The sequence below is a fragment of the Diorhabda carinulata genome, chromosome 5 (genome assembly GCF_026250575.1).
Source record: "Diorhabda carinulata isolate Delta chromosome 5, icDioCari1.1, whole genome shotgun sequence".
In the NCBI taxonomy this organism is placed as follows: domain Eukaryota; kingdom Metazoa; phylum Arthropoda; class Insecta; order Coleoptera; family Chrysomelidae; genus Diorhabda; species Diorhabda carinulata.
The window spans coordinates 14,900,997-14,919,161 of NC_079464.1; the positions used below are offsets into that span (position 1 = coordinate 14,900,997).

At 32.9% G+C, this 18,165-nt stretch overlaps 1 protein-coding gene across 1 annotated transcript; it reads right to left on the minus strand.

Moving 5' to 3' along the window:
- Positions 1–1,842: 1,842 nt before the first annotated feature.
- On the minus strand, positions 1,843–9,338 carry LOC130893752 (transketolase-like protein 2). The gene is made up of 6 exons (XM_057800089.1): positions 8,915–9,338; positions 3,551–3,886; positions 3,192–3,489; positions 2,665–3,132; positions 2,345–2,611; positions 1,843–2,291 (listed from the first exon to the last, which is right to left on the minus strand). Exons 1-6 carry the CDS (start codon positions 9,007–9,009, stop codon positions 1,887–1,889), a joined length of 1,869 nt encoding a protein of 622 aa, XP_057656072.1. The 5' UTR covers positions 9,010–9,338; the 3' UTR covers positions 1,843–1,886.
- Positions 9,339–18,165: the final 8,827 nt, after the last annotated feature.

Sequence of the window (18,165 nt, forward strand, 5' to 3'; positions counted from 1 at the left end):
GTATTCTATTGAAACAGATTTTTGATCTCTTCTGGTAGTTACCATTTTTTACCACACTTTATTTTACTTATTCTATTAGTTACTATATTTAGAAGAAAATTTCTTATCACGTCTTCATTTAGTCTTAACCAACAGTATTGACTATTTCTCTATTTATGAATTATTTCATCTTCATACTAATAAATACCTAAACAAGTGGATACCATACAAGACAACAAGAGGAGGAATACCACGAAGAAGCTGGAGAGACTGCAAATGCAGTAGGGAGACCTAATAGAAGACCTATGGAGATTAGAAATTGGGACTGCAAGTGCATGTGCAAAAGATATTTATTATTTACTGATTTTCATCGTTTCGATACGTTTGTAGCAATGATTACTGCGTACGAGTTGGGCCATGGATGTTTTCGAAAAAGCGCCTAGTGGGAAAGTGTCGTTGTTAACTCCACAGCATTAGCCATTGCACTGTGACGAAATGCGAGTTTAAAGAAATTTTCTAGCAAACACTTAGAAATGGTTGTATCTGATTGTATAAATTTTGGGCAGACCTTACCGAAGAACGAGGTTTTAATCCGACACTCATTTATTGTACTTAGATTACCAGAGCACAATTTAAGAGTAAACTTTGGCTTCTATTAGTAACCAGCGAAAACTGTACAACGGAACGCGTTTGGTGCTGAATAAATTGATGACCAATGTAATTTACTCAATGATATTCAGAGAATAATTCGAAAGTTAATAATTTTTCATTCAGAGGATACCGATGATCCATGATCATAAAAAAAATTTGTGGTCTGAATCTAGAAAATCCATTTAGTATGTTCAAGAGTTGGAAGACTATCTGCGTTATTTGTTAATAACGCAGATGATAAAACAAAAAATGTTCTGGTATCTTCTTCAATTTGATTTCCCAAGATATTTCTTGGTCTGCCTCTTGGTCCTAGAGGTATCCTCCTCACCATTTCTGTAGATTTTCTTCTCTTTGTTCTCTTACATATCTTATTTTATTTCCAATTCTTCTTTTAGTTCTTTATTTTTTTTTAGATCATCTTTCTCCCTCTCCTGTGATATTTCATCCGAGTGTAGTTCACAGTATTTTTCTCTGGATTATCTTCAGGTCTTCTTGCTTTTCTTATCATGTTCTCTAAAATCATATTGAGATATTGGAAAGATCCAGTCGCCTTGTTTGACTCCTTTGTTTATTTTTAGTGTTTCCAGATATCTTACTTTGTTTTTCGTGTTTTGTAATATAACTTTTATTAATATCTTCAATTTTCTTTGTACTCGTACCTGTAGTGTTTCCAAATCTTCTAGAATTCATTAAATCAAACGCGCTTTTAAAATTTATAAAGATTATGTGCAGCTCTTCATTGCATTCCCATAATTTTGTATTATTTGATCTATTATGTGAATTGCGTTGATTTTTTGTGTGTATGCCACTCCTCTGGGAACTTGTTTTGTTTCTAGATTGTCTCGTTAAGTTAATGAATTTGTTCTACTCCGTATTTCAACATCTCAGCTTCTATTCTATCTTCTCCGAGGGCTTTTCCATTACTTAGTCTTTTGATTTCTTCTTCTACTTCATTTTTAGTTGGGTATTTTTCTTCTTTTATCTGATTCTGTTATGTTTTTTCAATCTTCTTATAATTTATTTTCTGAGTACGCTTTTCATATTTTCCTAATTAAACCATTCTTATCTTTTATTCCTTTTGGTTTTAGGGTAGTGATTCGATGTTTTATCTCTTGCTCTACAACAGCAGGAGTTAGTTGCAACCCCCTAATCTATATCATTTCATATCAACTCTTCTATAGTATAAAAGGATAAGGTAAAAAAAAACTCAAAAACAATTCCATATTTTTTTATTGAAAACATTTTCAAAGTAACATTTACTTTCTAATAACTTCATCAACGTGATTCACAATATTTTTAGCATCGATTTTATAGTAGTTCAATAAATCTGCCGGTTTACCAGATCTAGGAACTCTAGGAATGGCTATGTGTTTAACATAAATATTAACTTCTTCTGCCAAAGCAGCCAGAACTGCTTCTCCAATACCTCCTTCGGGATAATGATCTTCAATGATCAAAATCTTGTTACCGCATTCACGAGCGTTTTTGACAATACCAATTTTATCAATAGGTTTAATTGTGAATGGATCCAAGACTCTAACGGCAACACTGGAGTTAGCTAATTGCTTAGCAGCTAGTAATGATTCATGTAAAGTAACACCAGCAGCTATTATCAAAACTTGATCTTTAGGGGATGAAAAAACGACATTTGATTTACCAATCTGAAACAAATATTAAGATGAATCATTGTAATTTTAATATAATAATGACTTACTTCAAATATCTGATCGTTGGGATAAACCACAGCAGTAGGAGCCCTAGCGGTACGAATAAAAGTAATCCCTTTTGTATTGGCGGCTAATTCAACCGCCCTTTCAACAGCTACTACATCTGATGGATAAAAGACAGTACTTCCAGGTATGGATCGGAACATAGCAAGATCTTCAAGGGCCATTTGACTCGGTCCATCTTCACCAATAGAAACTCCACAATGCGATCCGCATATATTGATGTTTGATTGTGAGATAGCAGCCATGCGGAGCTAAAATAATACCGAATTGAGCACCTACTTATTTTTTCGTATGATTTACTCACTTGATCGAATGCCCTAGTGAAGAACGCGGCAAATGTAGAAGCAAAAGCGACAGTGCGATCTCTGCAGCTTATTCCCATAGCTATACCAACGAGATTTTGTTCTGCAATGAAACATTCAATAAAGTTTTTCGGTCCGTATTTCTTCATCGCTTCAGAAAACGTAGAATTACTCATTTCTCCATCGAGAGCTACAACTCTTGAATTTGATTCGGTTAATTTAACCAATGCGGTACCATAGGCTTGTCTTGTAGCGAGCATCTGACCTTGCTTATAATTCGGAGGAGAAGAAAGTTTAATATTACTAATATTAACTGCTGGTACTTCTGATAAAGGTGCTGGAATTGTGTAATTTAGTTTACCGGGATTCTTAATCAAAGATTTCAAGTGTTTAATCACTCTTTCAGTTTCTCCACCGAGAGGTTTACCATGCCAATTTTCTTTGTCTTCTATATTTGGAAAATCTCTTCCCTGTTACAAGAAATTCGTTATAAAACGATTAAATTTGAATATAAAAATAATCAACTTACTTTGTAAGTTTTTGCTATAAGAGCTGTTGGTTTTCCTTTAACAGTAGCAGCAGTATCGAATGCTTTAACTAGTGCTTCTACATCATGACCGTCTACTATAATAGCGTTGAAGTCAAACGCTTCCAATCTCTTTTTATAGAGCTCCAAATCGTGACCTACCATAGTAGCTCGTGTTTGACCAAGTCTATTAGCATCCAGAATCAATACCAAATTGTCTAAATGATAGTAACTAGCAAAGTTAACTGATTCCCAGATAGATCCTTCGGCACTTTCACCATCACCGATCAAACAAAATACCCTAAATATTTATATTAATTATAATATGATGTGATACAATGTTTTTATCTTATATAACTAACCTGTAAGTGGCTTCTTCAATATATTTTCCTAGATAAGCCATACCGGCTGCAACAGCAAGCCCTTGTCCAAGAGATCCAGTACCAACATCGATGAAATTCAAGCGAGGTGTAGGATGTCCTTCGAGATCACATCCTAATTGTCTCAATTTTTTTAAATCGGATTCTTGTACTACTCCATTTTCCACCCAAGCTCCATAGAGAGCGGGAGCGGCATGCCCTTTGGAAAGAATAAAACGGTCACTGGAAGGATCTCTTGGTGCCGAAACTTTGTAGCGCATTGTTCTAAAGAACAATACTGAAAGTATTTCTGCGATAGAAGATGATGTCGTTGGATGACTGTAATCAAAAAATAAATTAATCATTAATATAATGAGAAGAAGAGGAAATGTTTATCTTTTGCGGGGATGGAAAGGGTGTAGTCATGATTTGGAGCTCAAAGCAAACACCTAATACATGAAGAGAGCAAGACAAGATGAAAGAGGTAAGAGAATACAAAAAAGTGTATCGAACATCTGGTAAAAATAAAAGGTTACTCAAAAGCAAGAATATCACAGGATATGGAGGAAGGAGATGGAAGAAAAATAAAGAAATATAAGGAGAACTGAGAGGAGAAAATTTGATAAGGTAAATAAAACACAAAGACTAAATTGATCAAGACACATCATGAGAAAGAAACTTAACAGAAATAGCGTGGAAACCAAATTGAAGGAGATACCAGAATTCTAGGAACAATAGAATAAAAATCAAAGTGCAGAGAAGAAAAGAAAAGGCTGACAAAAGAAACGAGAATCAACAAAAAACTATAACGAAAATAAGAAAGGGAGTAATCCGCCCCAATAAAGGAATTTGAAGTTGAAGCAGTTGAATAATTAATATATAATTTAATAGGAGTAGATAAAACTAATTACAAGCATACCATTTCAATAATAAAGTTTATATATAGACAAATATTTTTAATTTTTCTTTTTTCTAAGTCATTTTAGGTGCTATTTTATTTTATTGGTACTGCTATAAAAGCAGAGTCAATGTTAACATGTCGAAGGTCACGTTCACCATTCAAATTAAAATTTCAAATATGCACTAGTAGGGAATCGAAATTATATCCATTGATAATAAGTAAAAATCGGTACCGGTTCATTCTGTAGTTATAACCAATATCAATTATCTTAAATGGAGTTGTAGTTTCGAATTTAATAATTCTAACACTTATGAAGGGTATCCCAATTCAAAAATTTGTCATAATCGTTTATTTTTTTCAAATGACAACATTGTAATTTTGTTATGAACAATACATTCGAAATTATTACAATCTATTTTTATAAGTGACAGAGTAATAAAATGATAAGCACTCGGAATCCATAGGCCATACATATGAAATATGTAAATAAAATTATTTAGTTCCGAGACTTATTTTTTTTAATGGAATTGTGTTTTTATCCGATCTATTTTATTCAAACAGAAGATTATTAATATTATTGTGGTCACTATAATAGATGAGCTAATTACGTAATAATTTAAAAGAGAAAGTCCCTTGAGTAGGGACTGAATAAATCAACCGATTTGGTGTTACGTGGATCTAACAACTTTTTACCGTAAAAGAACTGAGTTGCAGGACTTTTTTCAGTTTACAAGCTTTGTTTTTGATGACTTCTCATTTCTTTTTGTGGATAGACCTCATTTTTTCGTTTCCAATACCCTCTACTTCTTTTTCTTAAAGCCTAATCTCTGTTTTAATAGCTTCTTATTTTTGTAAGTAGTTTTCCTCTTTTTTTTCCAGTACAACTTCTTGAGCTTCAGCTACAGTTTTTCTCAAAGCCCATTCCCTGTCTCTATGGCTTTGGTGCCTTGAGTACCCACAGATCTCAATCCTTTTGATTTGGTTTCGGGGAGATACATAGATGAGAAACGAAAATCAAACCTGCTAATGCTGAGAACTTGTGGTCCTGTCAAATTAATTTCATGTTGATGGTCAAGTTTTTGAATGGCTACTCTACTATCTGATATCTGAATAAATATCTTTGCAACGAGCTGCGCATGAAAAATGGAAGGTTGTGAGCCCATTGGGATAGCGAGCTTAGTTCCTGGGCTATATATTCCTACCTCTACCTGTCCATTTTCGAGCCACCAATGTAAAATACCAAAGAGCTTAATATTTTGACAAAAGATAAGTTTGGAAGACCCAGCAATCGTGATCATATTTATAGGCACTTTACATTCTTTCAGAGATGTCAAATAATATCGCCGTATTTCGTGTTCTCTTCATTGTATGCTTCTATTGCAAATTTTATTGCTTCACTTTCTATTAAAGTCTTTAAAGAGGGTAAGTTCAAATTCAAATTTAGTGCTGCCGCGCCTGTTATCGCAAGGCAGTTTATTTAAGGTTGCTTCTTTAATTTTCTAAATCCAGTTCATCATTTTGTATTCCAAACCCCAGTAGCTTTATAAAGTGAGTCGTACCTTATGGCTTACTACTTGAAAGTGTTATCTCCATGTCTGATCTAAAGTCACCCCGATATATTTGTTATAGGGCTAGTACAAACAGGAACGTTCTTGTACTAGGATGGTCATCGGTCATCGATGCATCCGTATTCTGCATTATGTAGATTTACAAGTAGATGATCGAGGAGAAGTGATAGGCATAGAGGGCATCCGTTTCCCATTTTTGTAGTTATTGCTATCCCCTTTATCAAATCCATCATTTTTAATTCGATTTCTCGTCTCACCAATGCTTGAAAATTGATTTCTATGCAGAGGACTGTTGTAAGTAGTTCCGTTCTTATGTAGGAATCATCATCATTACATCAACATGAAGGAAAAGATAGGAAGATAGGATTTACCTTCTTCTCTGCTTTTGAAATGAACATCTTTGCATGTGGAAAGAACAGTGGAACTCCATGTGAAAAGAACAGTATTTAAACGATTCAATTCATTCAAAATTATAAACTTTTCGTATGAATTTATATATTTCATATACAAAAACGCATTTTTGAGTGCATGTAAGTGTGTAATTTAATATAGAACGAAATTATCTTAGCATATGATTATAGCTATTAAATGATATCTAAGTGTAAATATTAAACATATTACGTAGCCATTCACCACGAACTGAAATTCCAATTCCATGCACTCTTATCACATATGGGTGATATTAACTAATAATAATAATCAGTATTAAGAGATTGTTAAGTAATTTATTTATAGACACATCTAAGTGTATAAACCAACACAAGGTGAACCATCAAAGCAATATTGATTACTACTATTATAATTAAGCTAGAATCAAAATCCGGAAAAAAACATTGACCTTAATATTTGTGTAGATCGATGATGCCCTATCGGGTTTCCAGTGTCATCGATCTAAACACAACCACAATTGTCGAAAGTTTTTGCTCATCCTAAAGGTTGCGTGAGATACATACGAAGATGGTCCCAGAAGTACCATAAATCCACGGATTGATGTGAAAGACATTCCACCACCTCATGTCGTTTCGACGAATCCTCATCTTCGTTCGAGTCGCATATTCGCGCGTAGCCTCCTTTCTCTCTCCTAAACTCTATGAGAGATTCTGGAGGTCTTATCTTTTTGTTAGAGTTAGACTGTTGGTTATACACCCCGATCTTCTCGGTTATCGGAACGTCTTATCTCATTACTGCATAACGTTTGTTATAGTACTTATTTCGATTACTATGATAAATTACGGACAGTTGTAGTCAAATTAAGGATTCAAGAAAACACAAAAATTTTGGAAAAAATATATTTATATCGTTAACTGCCGACATCACCTCTTCAATAAAGGATGAGTGAGCTTGTACATTATCTTTATGAAAAAAATACTTTCTTCTTAGCCAAATGCGGTCATTTTTGTTAGATTTCTTTGCTCGATAGTCTATGAAAATTATCCTCACACTCATACCAAGTAACTGGAACGATCTTTGCCTTTTTTGGAGCCGTTTCTTTCTTTTAAGTTCATTGTTTAGATTGTTTTTTTTTTCGGGTGTGAAGTGGTTTCATTAATGGTTATAAAACAGCGCAAAAATTAATTTTAGCATTGCCAAACACTTGATGGAAACATCTTAACTGCGCAGTTTTTGTTTCATTGTAAGCAAACGCGGCACCCATTTTGCGCACAGGTTTTCATGTCCAAATTTTCAGTTAATATGCGATGTACTACACTTTTTGAAATGTCTACTATGTCTGCAAACTCGCGAATTTTCTTCTACATTTCTAGAGTCGTCACCACGATAACCAGTTTTTTCCAAGTATACAAATTCACTGAAAACGTCCGCTATTGATTGCTACCAAACAAACACTAAACAACGTCTTCAAACTTTTAACTTTTTAATACAGTGGTGTATTTCAAGTAACTACCGCCATCTCTAAGTCAGGACAGGTACTTCTGGAACTATTATCGTATTTTTTATATTAGAACATAATTAAATAAAAATATAGTAATCCCCATTTGCTTTTACTATTTTGATGCTCAAATTTGACATTCTCTATAACTATTTGTTTCCATACGTTCAAGATAAAGTAAAGTAGAAATAGGACACTGCTTAGTAACTTCCTTGACACCCTGTAGATATATTACTAGTCGACTTATGCATATTAATATCAAACATGTTTTCCATTTAAATTACTTTATAGACACATTGTATAATAATTAGAATAATACTGATGTAATTGATAGTATAATAATTATTATTTTATGTAATTACATTGATAAATCAAGCAAAATCAATCGACGTCTGCAAATCTATTTAAAACATATCAACATAAGAGCTCTTGAAACTTTTATCGTAAATTTTTTGATAAAATTTTGTTACAATAATGCCCATTCTAATATTTATATCGCTGTCTAGGCATAGTAAAATTACTTTTTTTGTCTCACAAAGATTATTTCCTGTATTTTAAATAATCTACAAACTTTTCACAAACAAACAATTAAATTTTACAAAATTAAATAAACAAAACCGATACTAGTTCTAAGATTACGTAATACATATTCCAGCCATTCAACAAGTGTTTTTATTTCAAAATAATCCCTGGACTATAACGTTAACAATAACCGTTCTCTAGAGGTGAACGAAACGTACTATAAAATGACCTTAAATGTGAAATGAAAAAAAAAATTGGGTTCATTAGCTTAAACTATATTGACGCTTATATTATACAAAATACTATAATATTTGAGTTTTGTTTTGTTTTAAATTGTGTTGTAATAAACGAAAACGATTTGAAGGTTGGCGGCGTAACTATTCCAACTCTAAATTATAACTGCTTAGTCATTTAATCATGTTTTGAGGATGTTTGCCGGTTTGGTACATTTTATTTCTCGACTAAGAACTAAAATAATTAATAATTACCCAGAACTAGCTGCTGCTGTTGATTCAACGCTATGTATCCTTATACGTGTAGCTAAATCCCTTAATGTTTGAAAATCGGTTGGTGTTTTCGCCATTTTGTGTACCTACGTTTACGTTCTCACTCGACACTATTCAACTGATTGAAAGTCCCCAAGACCATTCACTTAAATACACCTTATCAGTGTCGGAACTGGTATTACATACACAGATATATATTTACAACACTATATATTACTACCGATTTGAAAACGAATAAATCAAAAGGTTATCTTTTTAATTTTTATTTATATTAAGTAGGTACTGATGTTTTAGAAGTACTAGAATTAGTTGGATAAATTAAATACGATTGTTTCGGTTAAATAATAAATTATTACATAAACGGAATTGATGGTTGCTGACCTGGCAGTGGCGCATCATTTATTATTTCTTCTACATTTACAATTTTTTTCTAATAGCTTCGTTGCTTCTGTGTATTATTTGAAGCTTCTTTGTCTTAGTTCTAGTATCGATTTATTATTCCGGAGTGACAGGGAAGTTAGATGAGAGAAGAGTTTAGCAGATGTCGTGTATTCTTTCGACTATTGTTAGAAAAATTTTAACTCGATGTAAAAAAAAATTGGCTATCCATGTTCTAGGATTAATTATGCATGAAGAAAAATTCACTTAACCCTTGGAATAGTTTCATTTAAATGAGGTTTATTTACATTGAGATATTATATACAGGGTCCTTCACTGAAAGTATATGGACTGACTAGTGTTCTGAAAATTCGTCATTTTAAACGGAATGCTATGGCTTTATTAAATTTTAAAAATCTACGCAAAATTTCAATACAACTTTGTATAAGGCATGGTATGCCTAAAGTTCGCCATTTTTTAATTATTTTACATTTTCGCAGGCTCTTTTAGTAGCTTTATCACATTCCCCGTATATTACAAGCAAATTGAAATAATCTTCATTAATAAATCCTAAACGGGACATGATAAACACTTTTTTTTGGTCGTTCCAGACAACCGACAGTTAAAAACCATGAAAATTTTAGTTTTTTCAAGTTTCTACAAAAACCGTTAATTTGAGATATATGAATTTACTATCGAAGTCCCCTTAATTTAAAGCGTAGAATCCAATGGTAAAGAGAAAAATGAGAAAAAATTAAGTTTTCGAAGTTTTTATGTAGGGAAATCATTTTCTGAACACCCGATATAAATTGTTTTCATGGTTTTCATAGATTTTGAAAGCTGTAAGTGTTATTTGTCTAAATGCCAAAAATATTAGACCTGACTCACTTAAACTTAGAAATATAATTTTTTTTTAGTGGAGGATTGCATGGGTCCAAAAATTTCGAAAATGTGAAATAATTAAAAAATGGTAGACTTTAGGTATACTATGCCTCATATAAAGTTTTATTGAAAATTCGCGTAGATTCCAAAAATTCAATAAAAACCATAGCATTCCGTTCAAAATAACGAAGTTTGGGTCCACATCCGATATAACCGGAAAATTCAGAAAACTGAAATTATTTTAGCTGAAACGAGCATTTCGGAAAACCCATGCAAGCAAATTTTTTAATTTTCGTTTCAGAACTATAATTCATATGTTCTAATATTTATATTTTATAGTGTATCGCAATAAAAACTCTATAATTGAGCGTTTTTGAAGTAGCATGATCCATTTATCCATACCTGTTCCCCCTACTTCGATTATCACCTATAGAAACTTTGAAACGGAACGCCATATTTAGTATGTAATATAGCAGTAGTAAAATGAGAATTTTGGGTAAAAAATTTTAAAAATTGGCATACGTTTTCATGACATGTGAATAAATACGGATGGAGTTCTGCCAATTTTTAGCCTAATAATACCATTTTTTACATTTCTGGCTATTCTCTACCTTTGCTTTCTGTTTTAATTTTGCTCCTATGTTCTCTAGCCCATACCCGTATATGATTCTTTCATATTGAGGACCGTATAGGTTATTTTTTTGGCATAAAAAAACAGATATTCAACAAAAAATTTAGTATTTTCGTAAATATCACCATATACGACCGAAATCCAAGCTTCCCTGTGACTCACAGCATCACTTCGTAGTTATAGTCCAGAACACGACCGTTTGTTTCAAACATTTTCTGTGGTTTTCTTTCTATTGCGAGGCTCTAACACTATATTTTGAGACGTCCAAACAGTTTTAGAAGGTCTTGCTATTAAATAACGAGACTACGCGCCTAGAGGGCGCCTTAGACGGGTGGGATAATCTAGACCTATCTTGTCTATGCACGTCTCAAAACACGTTTCAGTCACTATTACAGTATTTGTGTAGTGGCGGTTTGAAACGAACGTGATTTTTTCTCGTACCGAAAAACACGAGCCAAGTATCAATCTTAAATTTGTCGTTAAATTGGAAAAAACTCCAGCTGAGTGCTATAAATTGTTGTAAGAGGCCTATGGGGACAATACTCTATCTCGTGCGCGTGTTTTTGAGTGGTTTAAGCGCTTTAGTGAGAGCCGAAAGAGCGCTAAGAATGACTAGCGCCTTGGTCGTCCCGTGACTGTTTCAACTCCGGAAACAGTGACCAAAATTTCTGGTCTGCTCAGATTTCCTTGAAAGTTTAGAAAAAGATCTGCTCTGAAAGGAACCCGATTTGAGTCGATGAAAGCGGTAAAGCAAAAAACGGCAGAGTTCCTGTAGGTCCTCACCAAAGAAGACTTCCAGCACTGCTTCGATCAATGGAAAAAATGTATGGAAAGGTGTGTGGCGAGGGTAGGGGAGTATATTGGAGGGAAGCATTCGAATATAGAATATAAAAAAACATTTTTTCGTAACCAGTCTCGATATTCAATAGCCAGACCTCGTTCAATTTCAAATTATGAATTCTCTTTAAGCGATAAAACTATAGATTTTGAATGTACCAACGCTACCAAAAAATAAAACGTAAGTAAAACAAAATGGGCTCCTCAGGTATTCCTCGATTCTATTTCTTTCGATAGCGCATCTTCATTAACTTGTTCTTAACTTAGAGCACTCAAATTTACTGGAAAGTAATCCAGATAAGAATTCACCAAATTTATTGTTAACATTATAATGTGTCAGGTCTTTATGGTTACCTAGAAAATTTTGGACAACGTTTATACATCATTTCCAGGCGATTTTTTTTCTGTTCTTTCAGTTTGAGGAATTTCTCTTTCAGATATACTAATCCCTTGTTATCTTTTTGTATAGCTTTTACAAAATTTTTCATCAAGTCGAGCTCTATGTACAAGATATTAAGAGAATCAGGATTTACCGAAGAAACATTTTTGTCGCCTGGAGTGTGTGATTCACAATTATAACCCACTTTCTTTCTATAGTGATTTTTTCCGTCCTTACAGTCCAAGGAAAATTGTGGTTTTCCGCGCGTATTTAGAGTATCAAATTTTTGTTAAGAAGAAATTTCATATTTTCAAGTCTTTTTCATGTCATACATGAGGAACCGGCACAAATGGAAGCTTATTTCCGTTTAACCAGCAAAGTAGTTTTAATCAGAGTCAATGAACAATCACCAGTGATTTGGATGATATTCCAAATTCAATAAATTAATGAAAACAGGAACGTTACGTTAGGACTAAATCACTTGCTTTAGAAAAGTTTTATTTCTTCGCCACGATGTCAATAATAGGAAATTTTTGGAGCAAGAAAAAGTAAATTCCATTCGTTTGATCTAGACCTCAAAAGCTCAGCCTGTTTTTTGAATAGGTGGGGATATTATGAAGTCGACGCCTCATAACTTGGGTAGCTGTCTTCAGATACTTCATCGTACTGACTTAGAACAAGTTCCGGAGTTGAATCCTAGCTTTCTGATCGATTTGGATGCTTTGGGACATGCACTTTGGCATTATGTCGAAAATAAGAGATTTTTGGAGCAATAGAAAGTAAATTCCATTTGTTTGATCTAGACCTCAAAAGCTCAGTCTGTTTTTTGATAGATGTGGATATTTTGAAATTGACGCCTCATAACTTGGGTAGCTATCTTCAGATACCTCATCGTACTGACTTAGAACAAGTTCCGGAGTTGGATACCAGCTTTCTGATCGATTTGGGAGTTTTGGGATATGCACTTCGTCACTAGGTAGGATGGATCTGTTAGTTAAAGACAAGATTGTGTTTGGATTTAATTGTAATGTCTTTTGTTTGAATCAAGAGGAAATAATAATTTGGTTCGGTCCAAATCATTGGTATAGCAAATAGTATAAGTCTGGGATTTTGTTTAGCCTGATTTGATGGAAATTTGACACACATTCCACAACATTTATGTTTTATTATCTTGATTCTTCAGAGGAAATCTAGAATAGTTTGAGATGTGAAAGTTAATTCTCCGCACACATAACAAAAACTGTCCAGATTATTAGAAGATTTTCGCGACATATTTATAATGGTAACAAGCGTGTATAAGATCTAATGAATGAAGTTAGTCAAAAAGACGCGTATATGAGGTTAGAAATGACTATGTAGTTGTCGCAAGAAAACTAAACGTGATTGAAACAGAGCTATTATATATTTCTAGCACCAACATGAATAAAAATCTGTAGAAAAAGTTTAATTGAATATTTTTCTGTGGAATACAAGCTATACGATCGTAACCCATAAAAAAACCATCCATCTTCCGGCTCGCTTTACTCCCTATGGATCCAAACACAACACATATATCCAAAGAAAGATAGACTTTTGATAACTGGATTGTAGACAATAAAGAAACTAAAGAGATAAGCACAAAAGACAGCTGACAGGCCGTTGAAAGATTGCTAGCTTATTTATTTAAGTGAAACTGACCGAATTTTATTTGATGAATTGCTATCGAAACGATTTCCATAAAAAGAGAAAAATATTAAGATAAATACTCTCCCATGGGACGTTGAAACTATCAATTCCGCTATTCTGTACCGATTCACTATACTCTTGTATCCTTCGAGTCAATATTAATGGTTACTAAATTCATTATTAGTCCTGAAAACAAGTGGAAGGAAAAAACATATTATAAGGGGAAAAAATTGAAAACAAGAAAATGAAATTGAAATTCATCTTGTTTTTAGAATGTAAGTGAAAAATGAGTAACTTCTTAATCTTCTTAAAGAGCATTCCATAATCATCCAAACTCTTCTCCATAAGTGACGTTAAGAACTTTAGTACAAAAATGAAATATAAAAAGTATAAAGCAGTCATCAGACCCATGCCCCAGAAATCATGTGTCTTACGTAATAAGGAAAAGAATTTTGAAAGAAACAATCCAAGAGTAATAATAATAGATGGGAAAAATATATAAGGCAAAGGAATAAGGAACTAAAAGATATAATGGAGGGATGAGACAAAGTTGAAAGATGTAAAGACCAAGTGAGAGAAATCATGTAATTATTAAACAAACAAAGATGTTAAGTGAAAGGACAATAATAGAATAGAATAAAGCAGAATAACGAAAAAAATTATGAAAGAGATAGAAAGAGGACCATAAGAAGGAATGCGGATGGATTCACTACAATAAAGAATGAAAGAGCTCCAAGAAGCGAAGTAATATCATTGATATTTCTTATCATTTTTATTTCAAACACTCTGTTTCATATTATACCTTGGTTGATATCCAGCTTTCCCTACCATTTGTAATTATTGTTGTGTAGATATTCATTTTGGTTTTTCTTGCTACCAAGGAAATTTTGATTGGATGGAAATGCTGTATACATCAATTCTTTTTCCAATGTTCCTATTACCAGACATTCCACTTGTTTTTTTTTACTTTTGAAGCTAATAATTTCGAATATTTTACTTTAGTTCCATTAATAGCCAGTGCCACTTTTTTCCCTTTGGGTATTTCATCAGCATATAGACATATTTGCTCATACTTTGGGAATATTCAACTTCTTTGGTTGGTATCTTTTATTTTTTGACACAGTACAATTGGAAAAATATTCCAGACATGGCGATCTTAATCTTCCAACTGAGTGGTAGAAAATTTTGCAAACACTTGTGTAGTTTCCAGACAAAAACTAATTCAATCATCAACAGTTTATTTTGAGGTATTACGCTAGAAAGCAACTACGAAACAAAACTTCATGCTACATTTTTGAACAAATATTTAACATTTCAAGTCAGGTTGAATACGATGAATAATTGAAACATATCAAACTATGCATTGAATCCATTCATGCACGTTTCGAAATTAAGAAACTCGTGTGACATACATACAAAGTTGTCACTTTTTTAATAGTTATGAAGTCTTTTTGTCCACATTTTGATAACACGAGACAAGTCTTGTAGAAGTAGATCTTTTCCGGCAGGTTTCAATTCTAAATCAACCCAACTTCAGACAGACTTGACTAAGGTAACATCAATTTGAAATCCAAACCGTGTTGAATGATCTGTAGTTGCCTTCTATTTTTACGTACTCTTCCCATATATATACCAGGCGATGTTTTTAGTAGTGTTTGGATGAGTTCACGACTATTAAAGTAATTATCAAATGATATGTTTCGATCTAAATCAGATATTGGTGAAATATCATCAATTTGTCTTCATGCTATTTTTTATATAGTCGAATAGAAGAGATATTTGTAGAACAATAAATCGTTGCATTGACATTGTTTTCCTGAATTGTTCAATGTCATATCCTTCAGCACAACAGAGATCTTCCTGCATGATAAAGTAGCCCAAATATTGCTCTAATATCCACAAAGTAGGTTTCTTAAAGCTCTAGTTCTTAGGATTTAAAGAAAATATTCTATATTATCCGAGGATAAATGGTTTTTGCTTTTGTTTTCACACTACATCCTTCTCTGAATTTACGGTGCAATCTAAAAGCCGCTCTGATTTTGAGATCGTTTCTGTAGATGTATCGTCTTCTCAGAGGTATTTTTTCTTGCTTTTTTTGATTAATGTTACTAAAACAAGTCTTTCTACATCTCTTCTCCGAAATATTCTATAACATATGTTCTTTCTCGTTATATGTCATGATACAACTTTTAAAACGGTACTGAGACGCCATTAGCGGCGATGGAAATTTTCAAAAAACGCGTTACGTTTGAAATTTGATGAAGTATATCATAGTTGAAGTTGGAGTTTGTACACGGTCACGCTTAATAACTCAGGTCCTCCATTACATTCTTCACTGTATAACTGTAAATATATCCTAGTGCACTTAAACTTCCTCATTCTGTACCCCTCTAAGATTGGAAATGGAAGTAACTAACGATCATGTGATTTTTAACATTAAAATCAACTTTCAAGGTATATAAATATTTTTATAGTAATCAACACGTTATGATAGATAATATTCATTTCATTTTCGTTGCTCCTCGTTTAATGTGTAGGTATACAAATATTTCCTGCTTTTTAATCTTCGCAAGCCAATGACTACATGGCGCAGTCGAAAATAAATCATGAGAGAGTGGAATCCATTACGGATACGGCCGCTGAATTAACGTCATCTTGAAAAGAATTAAACGAATGGAATTAATTATAAGATTGATGGATTTCTGAAATCTTTATGAGCCATCCGGCGGTATGGTATGGTAGTTTTAAGATTTGTGCTTGCTCTTAATCACTCAAATTTATTCGGAACTCATTCCCTTTTTTTTAATCGCATAATCAATAAAATCCCTTTTAGGTTATAATCCGGAAAAATCTCATTGGAATATGAAAAGTTTCGTATATAGTTAATGTTTTATTGGACATATTTTTTAATTATGGGTTTTAATCCGTAAGAACTGTTTGTTTTAATTTAATTAAATAATGGTTAACACACAATAACTACATATAACTGAACACAGCAACTCGCTTTCCTTAATTTTGTTTTCAAATGCACAAACTTCACCAAATTTGATATTTTATTTTTCTGATTTATCCTACTCGTCAAAAGTTTCGGCTAACCTTATAATCTATTTATTAAATACCAAAATAATATTCTTCAATAAATGTATTTTTCATTTCCAAACCTTTATCGGGTGAAAACTTGTCACTGAGAGTTTTATTTTTTTTTTAACCGAAATATCTATCAAACACATGCCGATAGGTGTCGTAAATTGCTTGTCTGGCTATTCCCATTCTTACAAAGTGATCAACGTAATCGATTTCTTCATCTTGATTTTTTTCCTAAAACTTGCCAATTACTCTACGTAGGTCGTTTTCTGGATTTTCCATACTTAATACTTAACTTCTAAGAGAGACTTGTTTCTATTGGGGACATTTGATAAAAATTCTCAATCAATTTACTTGATAAGCCGTCTAAAAATGTCCGAATTTTGATTTGGTTGGTGTTATAACAAATAAAACCTTATTTCTATTTTCAATTAGTTGTAAATTATTCAAATGTATCCATACTTTAAACTAACCCTTAATATTCAAAAATGTTTCTTGTACTATTCACATAAACAAACACATAGTTGTTCAAGTCAGAATTTTTTGGAATTCGGCTTATATCTTCAAAGTGATCCAGCAGGTTTTTTGATATTATATCACATTGTCATCTGCAAAGCTGAAGTTAAGTATGCTAGAATAATATTGATTCCAGAATTGTGCCCTATAGAACGCCTCAAGTAACAACTTTTCCATTTTCAATAACTGATTGTTTTTTAATAGTTCTGATGAAAACTGTGTAAATTGTCTTCGTCTAGGTCATATATTGGACGATTCGATACGTGGAATATTAAGACCACGGAATCGGATCACTTATTACCAATGAACGAATATCCATCCTATCCCCACCTTCCTCTTGATAAAGGTTCCGAAGAGAGAGTCGAAATGTCAAGAATTTTCAAAATTCCAATGTGTTTCAACCTCTATCGCGGAAACCTTCCCGAAAATTAAAAAAAAATAGACTATAAAAAATAAGTGACTCCTCTTCTTTGATTATTTTCGATGTCTTCACTGAATAACTAACCATCGTGCATCGATCTAAAGTGCCCGAGGTGATTCATCAATTCCTATATATTCGGATTCAAAACGTCCTACGATAATGTCCGCTGCCTAGTTGCCTGATAATCAAAAATCGGTTGAGTGTCTTAGACTTTCAAAGATCCAGTTTGGATCTCGTGGTTATTGGAAGCTCGACACTTTATCATAACTCTATATAATTAATATTAAAGTTTATTGATTCAAAATACATGAGACATACTTTTCTTTTTTTTTCCTTCCAATTCTTTAAAAATAAATAAAATATGATACGCAACATTGTTTAGTTTCTCAAAGGCATTCGTCGAGGCGGCAGACTTTTATTGAAGTTATGAAAAGCTATAA